This window comes from Panthera pardus, unplaced genomic scaffold (assembly GCF_024362965.1).
Source record: "Panthera pardus isolate Hobbes unplaced genomic scaffold, ASM2436296v1 HiC_scaffold_20, whole genome shotgun sequence".
NCBI classification, from domain to species: Eukaryota; Metazoa; Chordata; class Mammalia; order Carnivora; family Felidae; genus Panthera; species Panthera pardus.
This window is the reverse complement of record NW_026526766.1, coordinates 24,343,635-24,365,637: the sequence shown is the minus strand read 5'-3', so window position 1 is coordinate 24,365,637 and position 22,003 is coordinate 24,343,635. Positions and strand designations below refer to the sequence as shown.

At 43.5% G+C, this 22,003-nt stretch overlaps 1 protein-coding gene across 2 annotated transcripts in view; it reads left to right on the top strand.

Annotated features, from left to right (window-relative positions):
- Window positions 1-22,003, top strand: part of FRMD3 (FERM domain containing 3) — a 310,724-nt gene that overhangs the window by 185,716 nt on the left and 103,005 nt on the right. For both annotated transcript variants that reach the window (XM_019423562.2, XM_019423561.2), the window contains exons 4-6: window positions 4,837-4,915; window positions 11,146-11,243; window positions 17,540-17,663. In XM_019423562.2, the coding sequence (XP_019279107.1) occupies window positions 4,837-4,915; window positions 11,146-11,243; window positions 17,540-17,663 (301 nt within the window). The remainder of the gene's footprint in view (window positions 1-4,836; window positions 4,916-11,145; window positions 11,244-17,539; window positions 17,664-22,003) is intronic.

Below are 22,003 nucleotides of genomic sequence, written 5' to 3'. Positions count from 1 at the left end.
CCAATACACAGCAAAACCAATCACTGAGACATCAAATATGCAGCAAGGAAAGGGTTTATTGGAGAGGTAACCAAACAAGGAGATGTTTGCGGGGGGCAAGCTGCAGATCTGCCTCCTCAAAGCAGGAGAATCAGGGATACTTAAAGGCAAAGGAAGAAGGACCTGGGTGTAGAGGAGAGGAGCTACGTAACTTCAGAATCCGGTAATAAGTAGGGGACTTGTTTTCTGTACCTGTCGGGATCTTCTGCCTACGTTGTCAGTGGCATCCTTAGTATGATCTAAGGGTTGAGTTTTAGGTGCTTCTGTGTCAAAAGTGCATCCATTGGACTCACACACATGCGCAAAGAGATGGCCAGTAGTTTGACTGGTTCTGGCCAGTTTCACGGTAAAGCCTTGAGTCTCTGCAAAACAATTAAATTAACATTTTGCTATCGTGGTCTCAGGTAAGAATGCCATCTATGGAAACATGGCTGCAGGCTGTATTCCGAGAACAAGCAGATTTGGGTTACGAGTTACAGTTGTACTTATTAGTCCCATTAACACTTTGGTTACCAGTTTCACTTTTACATTTAGTTACCCAGTTGGTGTGGGTGCGTGCCAGTGCTCCAAACCAGTGCCAGCACTTTTGGGAGTGACTTTTCCCCTATCCCCTGGTTTAATGACATAACATTTTAAATCGTATTTCTTCCCTTCTTTGGTTTTCTGGACGGTAGTAAAGAGAATTGCACTTACCTGCATGGATTTAGTCATAGTGGGGAGGGTAAAAGGGAACAGAGGTGGGGGTGGTCTTTTTTCACCCCTTAAATCCTTTCTGCTGTATTCTTTACTTTCTGTTGATCATAGCATTTATGACCTTCTAATGACCTATTTATTTCACTTATTAATTTTGATTGTATGCCTGTTTATTCCACTAGAATATGTCTTCCATGAAGACCTAACTTTTGTCTTTTTATAGCTACTCTTACTTGTACATCTGAACTTGTGCCTAATACCTAGTAGGTCCTCAATAAGCATTTGTTGATTGAATTAATTAATCCTCCCTCTAGAAATAGCTATTCCAACCAACTCTAGAGTCCCTGAATTTGTTCCAGATGTTGAAGGGCAGAAATTGAAATATGGGGTCAGAAGTTTTCAAAAATCTCAATCCTAGGAATTGCCGTAATAACTCAGACCATGGGCCTTCTAGACCAGTATTTTGATGGGATGAATGGTGATGGTAGGGCATGGTTGGTTTTTTTTTTTTTTTTTTTTTTTTTTGACATCTGCCTCAAAGTTTGGGGTTAATCATTCATTCAGCCAGACAGAGTCCATCTTTTATCAATAATTAGCTCTGGGGATAAAAAGTTGAACAAGATATATAGCTCCACACCCTCATAAATCTTGTCATCCATAACTAGATTAACATTTTGGGGGAGAAATTATTTATCTTTTCATCCTGATCCAGCCCTGTCAAAAAGCATTCCTTAACTTATTTGGTTTGTAATATAATTTTGCATCCAGAGCCTTAAGAGAGTTTCTCAAGGAGAAGCCTGTTGCCACATTGACTTTTTCAGGCCTGGGCAAGGAGGTTGAACTTCTCGTCAGCTCAGATCCCTGGTGCAATATATGGTTCACTATGTCAAAGTCATGTGCTCCTTTTAACTTACGGGGAAACTCTTTTTCTTTTATTGGTAACATGGGGTCAATAATGCCGGATCAATATGAGAGAAAGACACAGTAGGGATATATATGATGGTAGAAGAAAATGGATAGAAAATTTCAGACTTGAAGTTGTCTCTTTTTTCTGCTGTGTGCTCTCATCCCTTCTCTGATAATGGGTCTGGTGGTGAGTGTATCCCCAGTACCTTGTATTAATTTTTTCCATGATCACGTCCTAGAAAATGGAAGATGTCAGATGTGACTTTCTGTGTGACTTAGCAACAGCATATATGAAAAAGATGAAGAGTGTTGGCCAATTTGAAACTCAGAGTGAATCAACAATGAGATGAGGCTCGTGAAGGGGAGCAACAGTTATGTCCAAACTGAGGCTGGTGATGTTCCCCTTACCCTAGTGGATGTGGCAGTCCCTGGGGGGTGCTTGAGGAAATAGACAAGAATATACCCAGAATGGGGCACTCCAAACTGTTTCATGTGAAGAGCAGTTGAAGAATGGAGGATGTTTATTATCGAGAAGACTCAGAAGGACCATAAGTACTACTTAAGAACTTCCTCCAAATGAGGGAAGGGCTTTGCATGTGGGAGAAGCATTAGACCATTCTGGAGCCTGAGGCTGAGAACGAGGATGCCTGGGCTGGACTTCCTACAGTGAGGGGTGTTCAAAGATGGTTGCCTGGGGAGCTGTCTGAGCCTCAGTGCCTGATTCCTTAGGCAAAGTCAAGAGTCCTGATTTGTAGCCAGTGAGCTCAGATACCTACTAAAGCCAGCCTAGGGCACAGTAAGCAGATATGCTGACCAGGAGGAAGAGAAAATGACAGCTCTAGTTTGGAGTCCTCTTCTGTGATCCTTCTTTCCCCAGTTTGCTTTCAGTGGGCTTTTATTTTTTCAGCTCCCTTTAAAACATTTGCATGTACCTACTGACCCAACAATTCCAAATTTGGAAGTCTGTATTATAGAAATAAAAATATAAATACTTGATGAAATATGCACAAGGGTGTATATAAAAATATTACAGAAATGTCGAAGCAACCTGAATGACAATTAAAAGAAAATAGTGGAATGAATTCAGATGTATCCGTAATATGAACTATTATGCAGTTAATATAGACAACGAGTTGGATCTATGACTACTGTCCTAGAAGGATGGGAAGAGTATAGAGTTAAGTGAGAAAAGCAAGAGAAACATGTAGCGTGATCTCCTTTTGTGAGAATAAGTTATAAAAAAATCCCTTACATATGTGATCATATTGGCATATATTTGTATGAGTATGGCAAAAAGGATGGAAGCCTATAGGTGAAATTGTTGACAGTGGTTGGAGAGTTGGAAGGGCAAAGTGGGTGGGGACCTGAGAGACAGAAGGGACAGGAATAGAGACAAAGAAGGAAAATGAAAGGGGATGGTTTATCCATTCATCCATCTGTCTATCCATCCATCTGTCCATCTGTTATCTGTCCGTCTATCAATCTATTATCTATCCATCTGTCTGTCTATCGATTATCTTCATTGGTTGTGCTTAAACATGTATTAATTTTGAAGACTAATAAAAGAAGCTATAAAGAAAAATTCCTTTTTTATGCTGTTTCCATTGTTTGCTCCGTTGTTCTTGTCTTATAAAAACGGTCTCAACCTTTCTATTAAAGACAGCCCAGAGGTTTCCTAATGAAAAACCATCAGCTCTAATCCTTTAAAGGTGGTGACTTAAACACATTAAATCTGGGGAATGTGTAAAGATTAAATATTTTGAGTTAAAACTGAACTTCTAGATATCATGAAAGATGAATGACTGGAGAATCATTTGTATTTTTTCTTCGTTGTTTCTTTGCTGGTGTTTATTTTCTCCTAGTGCTCCAGAAAAAATGTTTCCTTAAATCCAGGGAACACAGGGTTGGGTTAGAAGCATCCAACTCAGGAAATTTGCTAGTTCCTGGTGGGGAAGTAGGGCATTGAATGGAAAGAGCTCTGACATCTGTGTGTGTGGGTGTATGTGTATAATCGGTTTGTCTCTGCTGAGATGGCCAGAAAGATGCTTCTGTGTTTTCCTGTGATTTGGATGCTTTCTTTCAAATTATTTTTAAGAACTGTTTTCCATATTAAATTATACTCAATATGCATTCATATTTGATGCTGATAGTTCTCTCTACATCATTTGTCTACATACAGAATAGCCCCAGGCATTATAGAGATGGCTGGGGATTTAACCCCTCCTTATTATGAAAGAGGATTCTTGGACAAGAATAGGACACTGTTTCCTGTTTGCATTTGGGTGTAGAGTCAGAGCTCATCCCAAGTAGCCATACTGATACAAAAGCAAAACATGAGTGGGTATTTGAGATCCATAGAAATAATTATACTAACTGTCGTATTTCTTTAATTTTAAGGGGTGCATTTTATGTGCTGTTTGGAATTTGAATGCATCTTACTACACTTGTGTGCATTTATTAGATTAATATTTCAAGTCAACAGTGGTTTCATAATTAAGGATGTCAGAAGTCCTGCAGAATCACTTAGTTGGTCCTTGAGTTCCAGAGACTTAATGCAATTAGAACATTCTAGAATCATGAACCTCAATCGGAATATCAGACTGCTATCTCGATTTATAGAAATCAGGCAGTTATAAAAGCGTTTATTTTCATAGTGACTGCCTCGTAGATAATACCAAAATAATATCAAAAATGTATACAAAGTAGAATCTGTGCATGGCTGACTCATTTTTAAAATCATTTTTAAAATCGCGATTTTAGTTGAAAGGCACCATCATTTTGGGAAAACTAGTCATGTGCCGTGTCATTTTTCCACCTCACAGTCTGAAAAATACTTTGCGAGGCCCAAGGCCTGAACGGGCAATTTATCTGTCACAAGGGGGTGGGAAGAATCTGAAGGAAGAATATCATTTGAAGCTGTGACCTGGAGAGAACGTGATGTGGAAAGATGTGCTAACTGACTAGGTTGCCTGTGTCCCGCATTTGCTTTGGGTGTCCTGTCAAGCGTTTTCTTTAATTGTCGCTGTGGCTTTGTTTCCCTGGGCATAAGACCTGTTTCCTCCAGAAAAATCTCTTTCTCCCCGGCCCCCATCCCCCACCCCCAAGCTAGGCTGTAACTTCACAGCTGACTTTCCTGTGTGTGTTGGAATCCATGGTCTTTTGCTGCTTTTCTCATGCCTTTTCTTTATGATGTTTCAGCTCATCCACCATACACCATGTGCTTTAGAGTGAAATTCTACCCACATGAACCCTTGAAGATTAAAGAAGAGCTCACAAGGTATTTTTCGTTTGTTTGTATGTTTCACGTGCACCTTTAACCAGCCAGGGCCTCCAAGTCCTACAGGCTAGCTGTGCCTCCTGTCTCGATCAGAACGTCTCACCGAAGCAGGCGCTCAGTTCGGCGTTTTGGCTTGGCGTGTTTCTCTTGCGCTTCATTGCCTTGGGATTTTTCAAACCGTTGTCATTGGGAGTGTAATTAACTGCACACACAAAAAGTGGTGGTTATAAGAAGAAGGTATTCTCTGAAAACATCTGACAGTGGGGTGCTAAAAATAAATAGATGGTGACGGTCTTTAGGATACAGGCAAATTCATGGCTAGTGCAGCCCCTGGGACAATCTCTTGGATCTAAGCTGTTCAGGAAGGGAAAAGATCACTGGGTAGTACGGACCATCACCCCACATTCCGCTTGCTGAATGGCCAACCTTGGGGCTGTCTTCCCTCTACTTGGAGACTCTTCTCAGGCCAACTCTGAATTTTCCACTTCTTCAGCCTCTTCCCTTCTAATCTGCCTCGACTGGGACCATATCCAGGTCTCCTTCTGGGTTTTGCTTTTGAGAGCAGCCTCAGCCAGTGCAACTGAGCAGGGTCCCAGGAAGGCCAACTTGGTGGGTGGTGAAGAGCTGACACATGCTTAGTTCTCGATGAGGCTCTGGTTAGGGGACCCCAGACATCACTGTGCACACTCATCCCTCAGAATAATCTGCATAGGTCCGAACGCAGCAGAGATGCACGGTGATACATTGAGTTCTTGGATATTTTGCCTCCTCCTATTCACAGGTCTCCAGTAAAGCTTGACCATTGTGGCACTGAGGTGACCTTGTCAGGGAGCAGATGGTTCCTTTCTCCATTATTAATTTGCACACAGCCATTAGTGAGGTTTGTGCTTGGGGACGGGGGCAGGGCATGTGTGGAAATGAGGGATACATAAGTAATGGACGTTAAGTGGAGGCTGGCAGTTTGCAATCTGGCTTGCTTTGTTAAAAAAAGATTAGAACTCACGTAACACAAGTTAATTTCACCATTTCAGAGTGTACAATTCAGTGTCATTAAGTACATTCCCATTGTTGGGTAACCATCACCACTGTCTCACTCCAAAACTTTTTCTCGTCACCAAAAGGGAACACCGTACCCAGTAGCAGTCACTACTCACTCTCTTCTCCCCCAGCCCCTGACACCTGACGACCACTCATCTGCTCATTTACTCTTCCTAGTCTGGACATTTTGTATGAGTGGAATCATGTAATATGTGGCAGGGGCTGCATGAACTACCAAAAAAAAAAAAAAAAAAAAAAGACATTTGTCCTGCCTTCTCGGTGCCCATAATGTAACTAGAAGAATCAAATCAAATACTAACTCTGGGCATTATTTAGTCAGATGCCACCATGGCTCACTCTTGTCATTTGTTTTTATAATTTTGTCTGGAGGATAAAAATTGAATATGTGTCATGATATAAGTTAAGGATGGATCTTTTGTTGTTGAGAAGAGTCCCATTTGAAAGTAGAAGAATATAAAGTGTTAGTTAACAACTCCAGTTAAATTCCTCTCGATTAAAGTTGCTAGCATTTCCCTGCATTAGACTGAATAGCTAAGGTATGAACAGTGGAAGATTGTGAACATCTTTATGTCTCCAAAGGAAATTAAGACAATGCCCTGTTCTTGCACAGATAGAAATGGGCTTTTCTTAGTCAATACAATCCTTAGAATTCAAAATGAATCTAAAAACTGTGGAATGCCCCTGGTACTTATGGCTTAAACTATCTTGAAAGAAGTTAGTCCTTTGATAAGTTGTTATTTTGTTGTAAGATTGATCTAAGGTTTAAACTGTTTTAATGTTTATTTATTTATTTATTTATTTATTTTTTTTTCAACGTTTTTAATTTATTTTTGGGACAGAGAGAGACAGAGCATGAACGGGGGAGGGGCAGAGAGAGAGGGAGACACAGAATCGGAAACAGGCTCCAGGCTCCGAGCCATCAGCCCAGAGCCCGACGCGGGGCTCGAACTCACAGACCGCGAGATCGTGACCTGGCTGAAGTCGGACGCTTAACTGACTGCGCCACCCAGGCGCCCCAATGTTTATTTATTTTTGACAGAGAGAGAGAGAGAGAGAGAGAGAGAGAGAGAGAGAGAACGAGAACAGAGCATGAGCAGAGGAGGGGCGGAGAGAGAGGGAGACACAGAATCTGAAGCAGGCTTCAGGCTCTGTGCTGTCAGAGCAGAGCCCGATGCAGGGCTCGAACTCGTGAACCGTGAGATCATGACCTGAGCCAAAGTCAGTCACTTAACCAACTGAGCCAACCAGGTGCCCCAGGTTGATCTAAAGTTTAGGAAGAATTTGCTACATGAGAAGTTAAGATCACACTCGTGACCGTGCTTAGGGGTAAAGAGACATTGGAGAAAAGGCAGGTTGGAAAGAGTCACACCACAAATACTCATAAAAAAAAGGATATTTGAGATCATTTTTTATTCATTTATTTCTCCATTTACACAGTCCTCTTTCAATCCTTTAGATTTCTGGGGCTTTTGTAAATGCTGTATACAATTGAATATAATCAATGTATGTTGGTTTTAATTTTTTTTTTTAAAGAACCATTTTTAAGTTCATGTTAGAGAAGCAGTATCATTAATGATGACACAAGAATGTTTGCCCAGATCTTCTTGTGCTTTTGTTGCTTAGTCTTTTTATACAGGAGTGATACTAAAAGGAGATGCAATATTACTATTTTTTGGTTGCTATTATATTAAAAAATGAGTATCTGATCCTGAAGCTATTTGTAAGGCTCAGTGGATTATGTTGAACCCACAATAATCTATGATTATCTCTAGAGATCACTGATCTCTAGACCCAAGCTGAGACGTTGTGAAAAGCGGATTTTCTTTTCTCTGGAAGCTTCCATCAAATTTGATTATGAGTTATGAGAGGAGAACTCACGCATCTCATTCATCAGTATATAAACTTGATAAAAATGGAAAGGAATGCTTTTTGTTCAGTGCGTAACATTTAACACATAGACAAGAAACTTCATGGTATTTGGCCTGGTAGCTTGCAGCCTTTAAAAAGGGAAAGATTTGATCGTACTTGTGTGACCTTGGTAGTCTGAATGCTCTATGGCTGAGGTCTTTCAAGTGAGGTCCCCAGACCAGCAGCAGCAGCACCTGCACCTGGGAACCTGGTCCCTGTTCCAGACCTGGGAACGGGGCTCAGCAATCTGTATTTTCATGAGCCTTCCTAGGTAATTTTAAAGCATGTCAAAATTTGAGAACTACTCTAAGGCAAATGGATTTTCAAAAGTATTAGTTTCTTCTAGTAGATATGACCGTGTACCTCAGGGGGGTTAGTGTGTTCACAAAGTTGTGCATGATCTAATTCCAGAATGTTTTTATCACACCCCAGTAGGAAGCCAGTAGCCATCCAGTCATTTCCTATTTCCTCTCCTTGCAACCCCACTCTGGCAGCCATTCTTCGACTACCTGTCTATTCAGGTTTCCCTATTCTGGACATTTCATACAATACAATACGTGGCTTTTTATGTCTGCTTCTTTTCATGTAGCTTCATGTTTTCCAGGTCCATCCGTGCTGTGGCACGTAGCACTACTTTCCTCTGGATGGCTGAACGATATTCCATTGCATGATATTCCTCTTTCTTTTATCTGTTCATCAGTTGGTGGGCATTTGGGTTTTTCTACTTGGTAGCTATTATGAATATTGCTGCTAGGAACATTTGTGTCCATGTTTTTGTGAGGACCCAGATTCGTATTTAATTGGTAGGGTCCACAGCTTGGTAGTGTAAATTTTTATTTTATTTTATTTTATTTTATTTTATTTTATTTTATTTTATTTTATTTTATTTTATTTTATTTTAGAGAGAGAGTGTGAACCGGGGAGAGGGGCAGAGGGGCAGAGGGAGAGAGACAAATTTTAAGCAGTCTCCACGCTGACTGAAGACTGATGTGGGGCTCGATCCCACAACCCTGGGATCATGACCCGAGCCGAAATCAAGAGTTGGAGGCTCAGCCAACTGAGCCACCCAGGTGCCCCATAGCTTGGTAGTTTTTAAAAGCTTCTCCAGGTGGTTCTAATGTGTGGTCATTAGAACCTGGATTGGAACCTTATTACTCAAAGTGTGGTCCACGGGCCTGCAACACAGCCTCACCAGGGAGCTTATTAGAAACATGGACTCTTGGGGCCCCTGGGTGGCTCAGTCAGTTAAGCGTCTGACTTTGGTTCAGGTATGAACCTGTTCCTGAGTTCAACCCCACATGAGGTTCTGTGCTGACAGCTCAGAGCCTGGAGCCTGCTTCAGATTCTGTGTCTCTCTCTTTCTCTGCCCTTCCCCTACTCACAGTCTCTCTCTCTCTCTCTCTCAAAAATAAACATTAAAAAATTTTTTTTTAATTTGAAAATTTGAAGAAATATGGACTCTGATTCCCACCCCAATCTAATGAATCACAATCCACATTCTGACAGAATTTCTGGGTAATTCACCCTCTCACAGAAGTGTGAGAGGCACTCCTGTAGGGAGCTGTCTGGGTCCTTACCTGCCAAGCGTAATGCTGTTTCTCTGACAACATACGTACCAAACTCTGGGCGAGAAATTTGTTGGAGACTGTCTTTATGCCCTGCAAACAATTCTATACAAAGTTGAGGACAAAGAGTGTCATCTGAGCCTCTACAGTGGCCCCAGTGCCTAGCGCCGGGTGCGGCATAAAGCAGGTACAGGATAAAGGTTCATCAAATGGAAACACTGGTGAGCCTCTGAACACTTCAGCGTGTTCAGCATGCTCTAGGTGATCCAGTGGCCAGACCGGGGAGCTCCAGGCCTCAGGGGCTGTGTGATCTTAGCACGTTAGTCACGCTCCCTGATGTGCGTTGTGTACCTGGCTCACATACTGGGTAACGATCAGATCATCGGAGCCCTGGGTGTGGCGACTTGGACCAGTTGAGTGCCCCCACCTGGTTCCAAGAACCTGGAATTAAAAAGAGTGGTCTCTGAGAGTTAAATGAAAAAAAAAACAAAAAACAAAAAAAAAAACAAAGAATCTGCACACATGCAGGGCCACTTTAGTCAGAAACTGTAGACCCCAAGCCTGAGCCTTGCAGGAAAGAATCAACGTGGCTAAGAAATATGAGGAAATCTAAAGGGGGCTTGATCAGCATGGAGAACAAAAGGGACGTGACAAGGTGAGCCTGAGCCAGGGGTTGCAAACCTGCCTGTCCCCTCTCCCCTGGCTGAATGGGGCCTGCACGTACTTTTTGTTTGGCACTACGGTGTTTTAAAAAACAGAATTTGTTGCAACATTTAAAATTCAAAGGATTCCACTTCTAAACCGGTCTCTTTGATTTTCTGGAAAAGCTGGCTGCCCTTGGCCGGCTTTCTGTGCTGCGTCACCAGGCTGCCCCTGCCCGGGAGTCGGTGCTTTCCACTCTGCCTCCTGGAGCCCCTGACACTAGCCTGTTTCACTCATTATCGGGTTGCCTGGCTCTTGTGGGCACCTGAGTTTCCCGTCCCTGGAGAGGGGGACGGGGCACTGAGCAAATGACAGCTCTTGTTGTGAATTAATTGGCTTTCTGGCCTCCTAACCAAGTCCTTTTGAGATTGATTAATGTGAGTCTGTCTGCCCCTGAGACTAATCTCTGGATACTGACTGAGTCCATTTCCTGACTCTCTGTTTCACAGGGAGCATGGGCAATGTGGACCTGAGGTGGGATGGATGTCCCCTGTCCTTCCAGGGACCGTGGCTGCTGGGCCCTGTGGCTTTCTTCTGTTCCCGTGTCTTTTTTTTTTTTTTTTTACTTTAATTTTTGTTTGTTTATTTGAGAGAGAGAGAGACAGAGGGGGAGAGAGAGAATCCCAAGCAGGCTTCGCACGGTCAGCGCAGAGCCCGATATGGGGCTCAAACTCACAAACCGTGAGATCATGACCTGTGCCGAAACCAAGAGTCAAACTCTTAACTGACTGAGCCACCCAGGCGCCCGGCTCATGTCTCTTTAAAAGGGGCCAGCCACCCAGTTTTGGAAGCTGCCACAGTCACTCCAGATTTCCTCAATCCAGAGGGCCCCTCAGTCTGCCCTGCTTGTCCTCCCAGGGGCCTGGTGTGGCTCAGACACTCCACAGGGCTGGGTCGGGCCCTGCTGGTCCAGCTGGACAGAGCACGAACGATCCTTCTGCTTCTTCCAGGCCTCAGCCCAAACACAGGGTGACTCCTTCTCGTTTTGTATTGCAGGTATCTTCTGTACCTGCAAATTAAAAGAGATATTTTCCACGGTCGACTGCTCTGCTCCTTTTCAGATGCTGCCTACCTGGGTGCCTGTATCGTTCAAGGTAAGCATGGCTGAAGCTGCCCACCTGCTCCGAAGGGAGGCGGGGGGCTCTATGCTCTGAGTTCTGACCACCAGGTGTGGTGCCTAATGGGTGTCACGAGGAGGAAAAGTTTGTCCAGGGAGGTAGGTGTCAAATAGGGGTCATTTCAGACATTTGAAATGAAATTCCAAAAAAAAAAAAATTATACATATATATATATATATATATAAATTATGTTTTGTTTTTAAATTTATTATATTTATTGTTTAAAAATACTTTTAAAAATAATTAAAAATACATTTGTATATAAATTATAAAATTACACTTAGAGGGGTGCCTGGGTGGCTCAGTGGGTTAAGCATCTGACTGTTGATGTCAGGTCTGTCTTTTTTTTTTTTTTAATTGTATTACATCTTTTTTCATGTTTGTTTATTTTTGAAAGAGAGAGATGGAATGCAAGTGGGGGAAGGACAGAGAGAGAGGGAGACACAGAATCTGAAGCAGCTCTAGGCTAAGGTAGCATCATGAGGAAAGCACCAGGCTCACAGTCTGTCAGACTCGGGTCCAGCCTCCCTTCCCATCTGCTGGCTATTTCACCACAGACAAATTATTTCAGCTCTTTAAGCATATATTAAATGGGGTGGCGTTTCACGCCTGTGTGAAGATTTCACGAGGCTTCCTTTCAGGGTTGAACGAGCCCCAGAGGATGGGGCAGCGGGAAACTGTAAAGGCATATGACCCAGGGTTGGCTTCTGGATGTTTCTACCTATAAGGAAAACCACCTGGAAGGCCATCTTCTGGGCCCAAGGTGGCGCATGGCCCGTGGGGGTGGTTCTAGGACCCAAGCAAAGGATGACTCAGGTGTTCTGTTCCCCTGGGCCAGTGGGGGGCAGCTGGCAGTCCTGTTTGGAGGGACCCAGGTGATGCAGCCATTTGCTGTGTGGATGCTAATGGCATGTTGATGAGAGAAGGGGAGGAGGAGGGAGGGGGCAGGGGAAGAGAGGGGCAGTTGTCAAGTGAGCATGTCATGTTTATAAAGGGTCTAGGATAACAAAGGAGCTTATGATGGGTCCTAAGCAGATCGTGACAGACGTCTGCCTATTATAATTCCAAGCTTCACTCAGAGCTTAAGAGAGAGACCCATCGTTCCCCCTGGGGTTTCACTGTCGCCCACTACGGTCCCTGTGGGGTGCTCTGTGCTGTGAAATGGTTCCTTGGGCCCTGTTTCCGGGGTGGGGAGGGGAGCTTCCTGAGAATTCTGAAGAGCGTTGTCTGTGTTGCATTCTCCTTCCCCTGGGGTCCACCTGGTGCTGCACAGCGCGTTTGGCAGAGGTGTTCAAACCCGTGGAGATATTCAAGTTTGAAGTCAGAACTACAGTGATAGGGTGATGGGACATAGTCCTTCCATCTGTCCCAAGGTGGAGTATGTGTTTCCCCAAACCAGCTCTCTTATAGCAGAGCTAAGGGATGTGAGAACCCATAGGCCTCCTCCTTTCCGGTGAGATTGCAAATTCCTGGTAGGGTCCACCGTCCTCTGTAAGGGAAAAGCAGATCAATACTAATCCAAGCAACAGACCAGCACATGAGCATTTCAGAACACATTTAGGCATTAGTGAATCACGGTCAAGTCTCCAAGGACAAGCTCAATACGGATCTGTAACGGGAAACCCGCCATCCTATTTTGTGTTTGAAATAAAGCCACTAAGTCTCCCTCCAGACAATCAGGGCCCTCGGTGCTATTAGCCCTGACCACATGCACAGATGCTGTGGAGAAATAGAGCTAGAAATGGACTGGCAGAACTCGAAAGGACCCTTCCGCTCTACGATACAGCGGTGGGCCATTTGTAGCAAACCCAGTAAAAGCTGGATTCATGAACTTCTCTGATGCTTGGGGTGATATTTCCGCAGCTCTAGAGATCCTTACAAATGCTGATAAAGATCTGGACCTGCTTATGCTTAGAGAGAGAGAGGGAACGTGGAGGAAATGACTAGAAAGCGAGAGGCCATGTGGCTGTTCGTTGACTTCTTACTTGCTAACGCTGTCTGAAGGAGCGTGTTTGAAGCTTCACAATATTCTTGGTATATGAAAACCAGGCAGCACCCAGAGTGTTGCTGGTTGTACGTACTGAACACAGTGAGCAAGCATATTCAAGATGTGCAATGCATTTGCTTTCATAATACAAACTGCAAGACAAATACACAAAAACCCTAGGGATCTATTTATATCTTTTCTTGGTAAAAATAGTATCTTTCCTGTTCCTTCTGCAGAACAGCAACGTGGTGGGATTTCTTTCTGGCCGCCTGTGCCTGGTGTGTTCTAGAGTTTCAGAACTGAATTCGAACTCAGTTCAGATATCACCTCCTCTGAGAAGTCTTCCTGGACTACTAAAGCAGCCTCTCTCCCACGCGTCATTCTGTCTCATACCCCTTTTTTGTTGTCTTTTATGCACTCATATCTGGAATCATGTTATTGAGCTGTTTTTGGAACTTCTTAGGCCTTCCCTCTATGTAGAATCTAAGTTCCATGGAAGCAGGCCTCGGGGTGCAGTTTTCACCGTAGTATCCCTGTGTCTGGCACACAGGACATTCTCCAGTACTGATGTCCTGAGTGAACCAGGGCACTTGCCTAAATTGCAGCGATGTAGGCTTTATTTCTATATTTGAGAAAGAGCAGTTGGTTCCCTACTTCATTCGCTTATTTGTTTGCGTGTTCTCTGAACGTTTACCGAGCAGCTGCTAGGTGCGGGCACTGCTGTACAAAGTCCCTGGTTGGGAGGGAGCAGTAGGGGGGACAGACTGGTAAATGGCAGTGTGATGTGTTAATGGCTCAACAGAGGAACACCCAGGTCCCTGCTATGACCTCAGGAGGGTGGTCAGGGAAGGCTCCTGACAGAGTTGACCCTGGAGCTGTAACATCCTGTATCTCTTGTTCTTTTGGAATGAGTCCTCTCCAAAGTGGGGGCGGGGGGGGGGGGGGCGGACGCATTACCTGGCCTACCCTTTAGACTTACTAATGTCACCCAATTGCGCTCATCCTTCTGCTTCAACTCTTTGGATTTTTCTGACAGTTAAATTCCCTTAGACACGCACTAGGGCCTGTTTCAAATTGCAAGGCATCCGATGTGCCTTTGTCACAACTTTACCCTCGCTTACCCAACTCCTCTTGGTATGGAAAACAAAGTCTGGATAGTAACAAGTCCTGAATCATTTATGAACTGCCTTTTGCTTCAGGTGAAGTCCGAGTTAAAGACACTCTTTAAGGGACAAGAAAGCAGGGCACGTGATGCGGGAGGCACTGACATTTGCCTTGTTAGCAAACGAGTGCAGGTTCCAAGGCAGTTCTTCTTTTAGTTTTCTGGCGTTTTCCAACTTATTTGCGATGTTTAGCAGTACAAGTCCATTTCATCTCACAAGTTTTCCTGGAAAGAGACCCTTCCCCCACTCCCTGCCAAACAATGCCTTCCCTCACCAACCACCACGTAAGCTGACGTTTGCATCCAGCGCGACCCAGTTTTGTATTGAGGGTTCATTCCCTATGAAAAATGGAGACACTGGGGGTTATACCATCTGCTAAATTTTTAAGTCCATAGCTGACTCACAGGGTGATACGTATGTGTAGGTGTGGGTATAGGTGTATTATATGTGTAACTTAGGTTGAGTTAATCATCAGTTGATGCCTCATTCTCGTCACTGATCCCTTTGGGTCCACCAGTTGATTGATTTTCCCTTTTCATTATTCTCCATTTCCATTCCTAAAGGCAACAACTGGGTTCATGTAGATCTTTGACTTTACATACATCCTTATAAATGATTACATCGTGTTGTGTGTATACCCTCTTAAGTTTTGTAAATTAGATGGGGCTGTAAAACTCATTTTAATCCTCTTATGCTCAACACACTGTTTGGGGGATCTATTCAGGTTGCTGGGTATCCATCTCTTTGGTTGCTTTCAATTGTTACAGAGTATCCATTAGGGGACGTTGCTTGTGTTTTATTTATTGCTCCTACCAACAACGAATATCCAAGTTGCCTTTGAAACCTTTCCTGTACCCAAGAATTTTTTTAGAATATATGCCCAGAAGTGGGATTAGTGGGTGATAATATTCGACTAAACATTCCCAGCTCACTCTTTAGAAGAGCTACATGCCTCAAGGATCCTCCAGAAGGTGTACAAGTGTTTCCATTACCTCCTATCTCTGCCGACACATGGAATCATCCGGCTTCCTACACTTTTTGCCCATCTTCTAGGTGTAAAGTGATGTCTTGTTTTGGTCTCCATAGTTCTGATTACTCATGAGTTTGAACCTCTCTCTCTGTACTCGTCCTTTGGCTTTCCCCTTCTGTCACTTGATCATTTTCCTACTGGTCTTCCTGCCCATTTTCTTGTTGATTGGTAGGAATTTCTTCTTTATTCTGGATATCAGTCCTTGTCGGTTTTGGATTTTGCAAATATAGTCTTTCAATTTGTCATCTATCTATTATTTTGTCTAGGACCACCTGTGATGAACAGAAGTATTTTGATTTTAATATGATCTTGTAGCAGGATTCTGGCATAGACTCATGATAGCCAGGCTTTTCTTTCCAGAAAGCAACTTTATTCATGCCGGCACTGCACAGTTGGGTTCGTACCCAAAGAACAGAGCCCTGAAGGCCACATGGCGTTGTTTTTTTATATTTTTTTTACTTCTTTGTCTCCCATATATGGTAACACGCAAACAGGCAGTCTGATTAAGTCGTCTCATGTTACAAGGTCTTGAGGGATGTTGTCACCTACAGGTAAAGCCAGGTTGCCTTGAGGTTTTTTTTTTGTTTGTTTGTTTTTTAGGGAGGGGACCCTACCACAATCCAATTAATCGATTTCCCTTTTATGGTTGATGGTGTTTTGGATCTTATTTTAAAAGTCCTTCCCCTGTAGGATATACATTTGAAGTAGTTTTAACAACTCTGTAATTTGAATTCTATTAAGAAGCTTTAAAGAGCTTTGCTTTCCTCCCAGTTTTGTCCTTCTGTAGTCATTAGATGATTCAACAATGAAGGGACAGTAGATACAAATTACAGAGTTGGATGTGATTTTGCAGATGTGCTCAACGCATATTGATTCCTATCTGCTACAAAGTCGTGTTGGTAATCAAGTTCTTCTAATACAATTTTCCCACCATCTTTTAATCTTTTGTGGGCCATTTCTGCCTGAGACACTTGCCCCTTTTGGCTCATTCTCCTTAGCAAGCTTGTGCAATCCATAAAAAGCATCCCCTCTGCCAGAGCATCACCTTTGCTGCCCCAGGCTATGGTTGATGCACATCCTAGGTCCATCCTTTTTTTTTAAATTTTTTTTAACGTTTTTATTTCTTTTTGAGACAGGCAGAGACAGAGCATGAATGGGGAGGGTCAGAGAGAGGGAGACACAGAATCTGAAACTGTCTGTGCTGAGCTGTCAGCACAGAGCCCGACGCGGGGCTCGAACTCACAGACCTCGAGATCATGACCTGAGCCTAAGTCGGCCGCCTAACCGACTGAGCCACCCAGGTGCCCCAGGTCCATCGTTTCCTAGAGCCTCCAGGAACTCAGAGATGTGCCAGTATTTATTTTTTCCCTTAAAGACCTTCTGGGGGTGCTTTGTATTAGAATCCAACAACAACCTTCATCTGGTACACTTGCCCATGCTTAGATTTATACTCCTTAATCTGAAGAGCATTCCATTTATTTTTAAGTGCAGTCTTCTTAGGTGCCTTCATGTTGTGACTTTGTTATTATTATTGGATGCCCCACACTTGCACAAATCTCAGAGCAGGGCAGCTCCAGCCAGAGAATTCCTAGACTCAGAGAATTAGCTATGAAAGGAACCTTGAGGGACATCCAGTGGTTTCCAACTACTATCCTGGGTGACATTTGGAAATCCTGGGGGCATCTGTGGTGATCGCAGTGACTAGGTATACCACTAACACTTGGTACCTGAAGGGTAGGGGGGACAAATGTCCTATCTGCCTTGGAAGGTCTGAAACGATAAAGAATTGTTTAGCTCCCAAAATGCCAGTAGCTCCCCATTGGAAAAAAAAAAAAACTATTTAAATTCCTTTATTATATAGATGAAGAAAATGATACCTGGAGAGGTTGGCAAGTGTCTAAGCTCCTACAGCTAGATCTGAGCTAGAACATGGGCTTCTAGACATGCAGGCTGTGGTCCTCCCATGGATACAAATACGTTTTGTTGGGTGAGCTCTTCCCAGCTCTTCGTTTGGGTGGCAGGAGCTATCTCACAAGTACCCTACCCTTGTTGTTTTAAATCTTTCTCTCTCTTTATTTTTTACTGATTACAGCTGAGCTCGGTGATTACGATCCTGACGAGCATCCCGAAAATTACATCAGTGAGTTTGAGATTTTCCCCAAGCAGTCACAGAAGCTGGAAAGAAAAATAGTGGAAATCCATAAAAACGAACTCAGGTAATAGGGGTAAACATTTGGAAGAATGATAGAGGTGAGAAAGTATTCTCATTGCAGGGAATGTGGAAATTGTACTGTGAAATAAGAATATTGGTGATGTATGGCTGGACGGTTTCTGGCGGCAGAGGGATCTTTCTGGGCACTGTCAAGATCTCCATCAATAACCATCTCAATAGCGTGGGGTCCCCTGGGTAGCTGTTTATGAACCATCAGCAGTTATTAGACCCCTCTGTTTTCCAATGGGTTTTAACCACACTGCGTTTCTGTAAGTGAAATCTAGGGTACATACGTGAGTGATCTTTTTTCTGTTTTGAATTTGCATTGCCTTGTCCTCTCCTGTGTCCGTTGCTGGAAGCTTTGACTTCCAGATAGGGTAAAATCCGTCGATGAGATTTCCTTTCAAGATGACAGATTCAGTGTCTTCTCTGTTCCTTGTCTGTGGTGCTCCAGGTTGATTGTGATTACGAACTACAGAGCAGTGACGATGGGAGTAGTGGAATCGCACACAGGACTCACTGTGTACCAGGCAACATTCTGAGTACTTGTACATAGTGACTCACTTAGCCTTGACAGTGACTTAGCAGATAAGTACCATGATAGTTTCCATTTTACACATGAGGGAACTGAGGCACAGAGAGATTAAGCATCTTACCCAAGCTAGCAAGTGGCAGAGTCCAGATCTGAATCCAGGTAGCCTGGCTCCAGAGTCTGTGCTCTTAATCCTTGGGATGCTTCTGCTCTGCGTAGGCTACCAGGTATGACATGAGCATGGGGAGGAATCCTTGCCAACTTGGAATCAAGTAACTCAGGTGCTCTAGTCTGTAACTAGGATTTAGATCTGTGCAAGTCACAGAAAAATTCACTCTGATAATAATCATGGGCTTTGCTATACAAGTACGGACAAAGACCTGCAAGAATGGAGACGCCTCCATCTTCTGGACCTCCGGTAATTATATATAAAAAAGAAACAGTGTCACTGGATTATGAATTCTGGAACAAGTAACCGTCCCCTTGTGGCGGGAGTGCTCAAATTCTACTTTACGCAAGCACTCCCCCTTCTGGAGAGTCTCAGGAGAGTATATGTGTGGGCATTAAAGGTGGCAGCATATTTCAGCTTTGAAAGATGACCTTTGTTCTTAACAGATAAAGATGATTAGACATCAAAAAATTGTACTGACTTCAATTTTATTTTTTTTAATTTTTTTTTTAATTTTTGAGAGAGACAGAGACAGAATGTGAGTGGGTTAGGGGCAGAGAGAGAGGGAGACACAGAATCCGAAGCAGGCTCCAGGCTCTGAGCTGTCAGCACAGAGCCTGATGCGGGGCTCGAACTCATGGAGCTGTGAGATCATGACCTGAGCTGAAGTCGGACACTCAACTGACTGAGCCACCGAGGCACCCCAGAAGTGTGCCGATTTCAGAAAGCAACATGCCATCTCTGTGTAATTAGGAGTATTGTATCCTAATGAAAAGCTTTATTGAAAATATAAGACACTGACTACTCTTTTTACGTTGTGGGGACGTGAATGCTAGAGTAAAAATAAAGTTCCGATGTTCTAGCTGAGGAGTTTGTGGACCAGCAGTGTCTGGGCAGCACAGGGCGAGAACCTCTGGGCGAAGGAGTCACATCCACCGTGTGGATTGGTGGGAGATGGGAATCAAAAGGTCTGCTGTGACCGGAATTTATAGGAGCTCAAGTGCCCGGAACATAAGATATTAGTAAACATTTATTGAGCATCACTAGATGCCAAAACACTGTGTGAAGAGTCTTAGGTGTGTCCTCCCAGCCCTCCTAAGCTCTACAGGGGAGGTGCTATTTATTGTTCCCAGTCTGAGGTGAAAATAGCACAACACTGAGTGGATCAAGGACTTGCCCTGTTAGCAGTGAAGTCAGGACTTGAAACTTGCTCTTACTTGACACCAACACCCATGCTCTTATCCACTGTGCCGAGCAGTCATAAGCCAATCAGATAAGCTGTTGGTGTTCCACAGTGATCACCATGGCAGTGGTGCCAGAGGATGGCGACTGTGAGCAGGAGGACCAGTTATTTCTGCTCGCCAGACAAGAGACACTACGGACCTGAAAAAGAATAGGAGTAGAGAATATTGAAAGATAGAGTTTTGAGCAACCATACCTCAAGACTTGGTTACCTCCTGGATTTCGGGAGTAAATGAGTGAATCAGAGAAGATGCCAGGTTGATTTTTATAATCAGAAAGCTGTAGATTGGACTTTGTACCAGCACCTGACTTTGTTGATAACCCTGAAAGTAGTCCTCATGCACCAGGGGAAAAGAGGGGGTCATCAATTAGCCATGATCTATACATCTTGGAAGCAAATGACATGGCTTGATCAAAGCTGCTACTCAGAAGCACTACACATTTGTAACATCCAGAAAGCCCTTGTGAAGAAGTGAAAGTTGTATGTTGAAGGATGAAATAGCCAGAAGTAATGTGACATTGCATGGAGAGGTTTAGAGGGTGATTTTGAATTCCTATGAATTTTTGCTCATCCTCAAGTAGTTGTGCATTTCCTTCTGCATCAGTACAGCAGAGAGAGATTATAGGTTTGGATGGGAAGATAAGAGCAGAATGAGCTGACAGTGCAGAGGGAGAGAGACTTTCTAGAATTGGTTGGAAGGCTGCCATAGAGACAGGTTATTTTGGGGAGTCAGTGAGCCCTTTGCACACAGGTTTTGAAAGTGTTGATTTTCTGGTGTGGGAAATTGGACGTTTGGTTGGATCACTTTGCAAACCCAACAGTGTCAGGAAGGAGTTGTAGAGGGAAGACAACCATACAAGGCTGTACCAGAGTGTTAACATCTTACTCTCCAAGGTTATCACAGCACCCGTGACCCTCCCCACTCAGCAAAGGGATAATGTGTGATCACTGAACTATTATTACAGAAACTTCCTGAGAGGATTCAGCTGGCATTTTGGGGGCGTCTGAGGGACCCCCAAACTAACCTCCTGCTTCCTACATGGCTTCTGAACCAGTGGAGAAAGAAAACAAAAGACATGGCAGGGGGGACACAAAGTTCAGCAGAAATAGTGATGATGATTTACAGTGAGATAAATGTACTCACCTGTGGGGGTTCACAATCTTCTGCCTTTTTACATGATTGGAATCCTTCTCCTTATATGTGCTCTGAGGAAGGGACACAACTATGATTCTTAGGAGAAAAATAACCAGGGAGGAAAAAGAAAACCACTGTCTCTGGGAGTCTACACACTGCCTTAAGTTGGAACCAAGATGCCATGATAGACCGCCATGAATAAGAGTTTTTTAGGGAGAAGAAAGTGAGAGAGTCTCCTTGGAATTTTGAGGTGCTTGAAAATAGGAGACCAAGGGTGTAGTAAGAATTGTTATCAACTTAGATTCCTTTTAGATGTTAAGAGATTTGTGAATGAAGATTGAAATTTATGGCTGGGTCAACTTTGCTTCCTTAAATGTGCCATCTGAACAGGAGGGTAGGTAGGGAGAAGTCACAGTTTTGCAAATCTACCAACATGGTTATTGATCATCTCTATATTGGTCACAATAAACTAGATTTTGATCAGGGAACAACTCCAAAAGCTCTGTGTTTAGAATGAGCGAGGCTCATTGTTCTGCTAAGTGTCCATCAGATGTCAGCTGGGGGAGGGGGGGTCTCTGCTCACCATTGTCACTCAAGGTACTCACAGGTTTGAATTTGCCAGTTGTTGAGCCAAAGGGAAAAGAGAGTTCTGGAAGGTCTTCCTTCAGCTTGTGGCCATAACTAGTCACATGGTCCTACCTAATGGCAAGGAAGGTGCAAACTGGAAATAACTGGCAAACAACTCTTAGTGGCTTTTGTAATCTCATTAACTAATAGGATTCTTTTTTAATGTTTTTATTTATTTTTGAGACAGAGAGAGAGCATGAGCAGGGGAGGGGCAGAGGGAGAGGGAGACACAGAATCTGAAGCGGGCTCCAGGCTCTGAGCTGTCAGCCCAGAGCCTGACGCGGGGCTCGAACTCACAGACTGTGAGATCATGACCTGAGCTGAAGTCGGACGTTTAACCAACTGAGCCACCCAGGCGCCCCTGGATTTTTTAAACTTTTACTTAATTAAAAAAACTTTATTTTTTATTTTTTTATAGATTCACAGCAAAATTGAGTGGAAGGTACAGAGTATCCCCTATTCTCCCTGCATAGCCTCTCCCATTATCAATATCCCCACCAGTGTTGTCTTTGTTGCAATTGATAAACCTACCATGACACATCATGATCACCTACAATCTGTAGTTTGCCTTGGGGTTCACTCTTGGTGTTGTACATTTCATGGACAATAGTATAATGACATGTATCCACCATTATAGT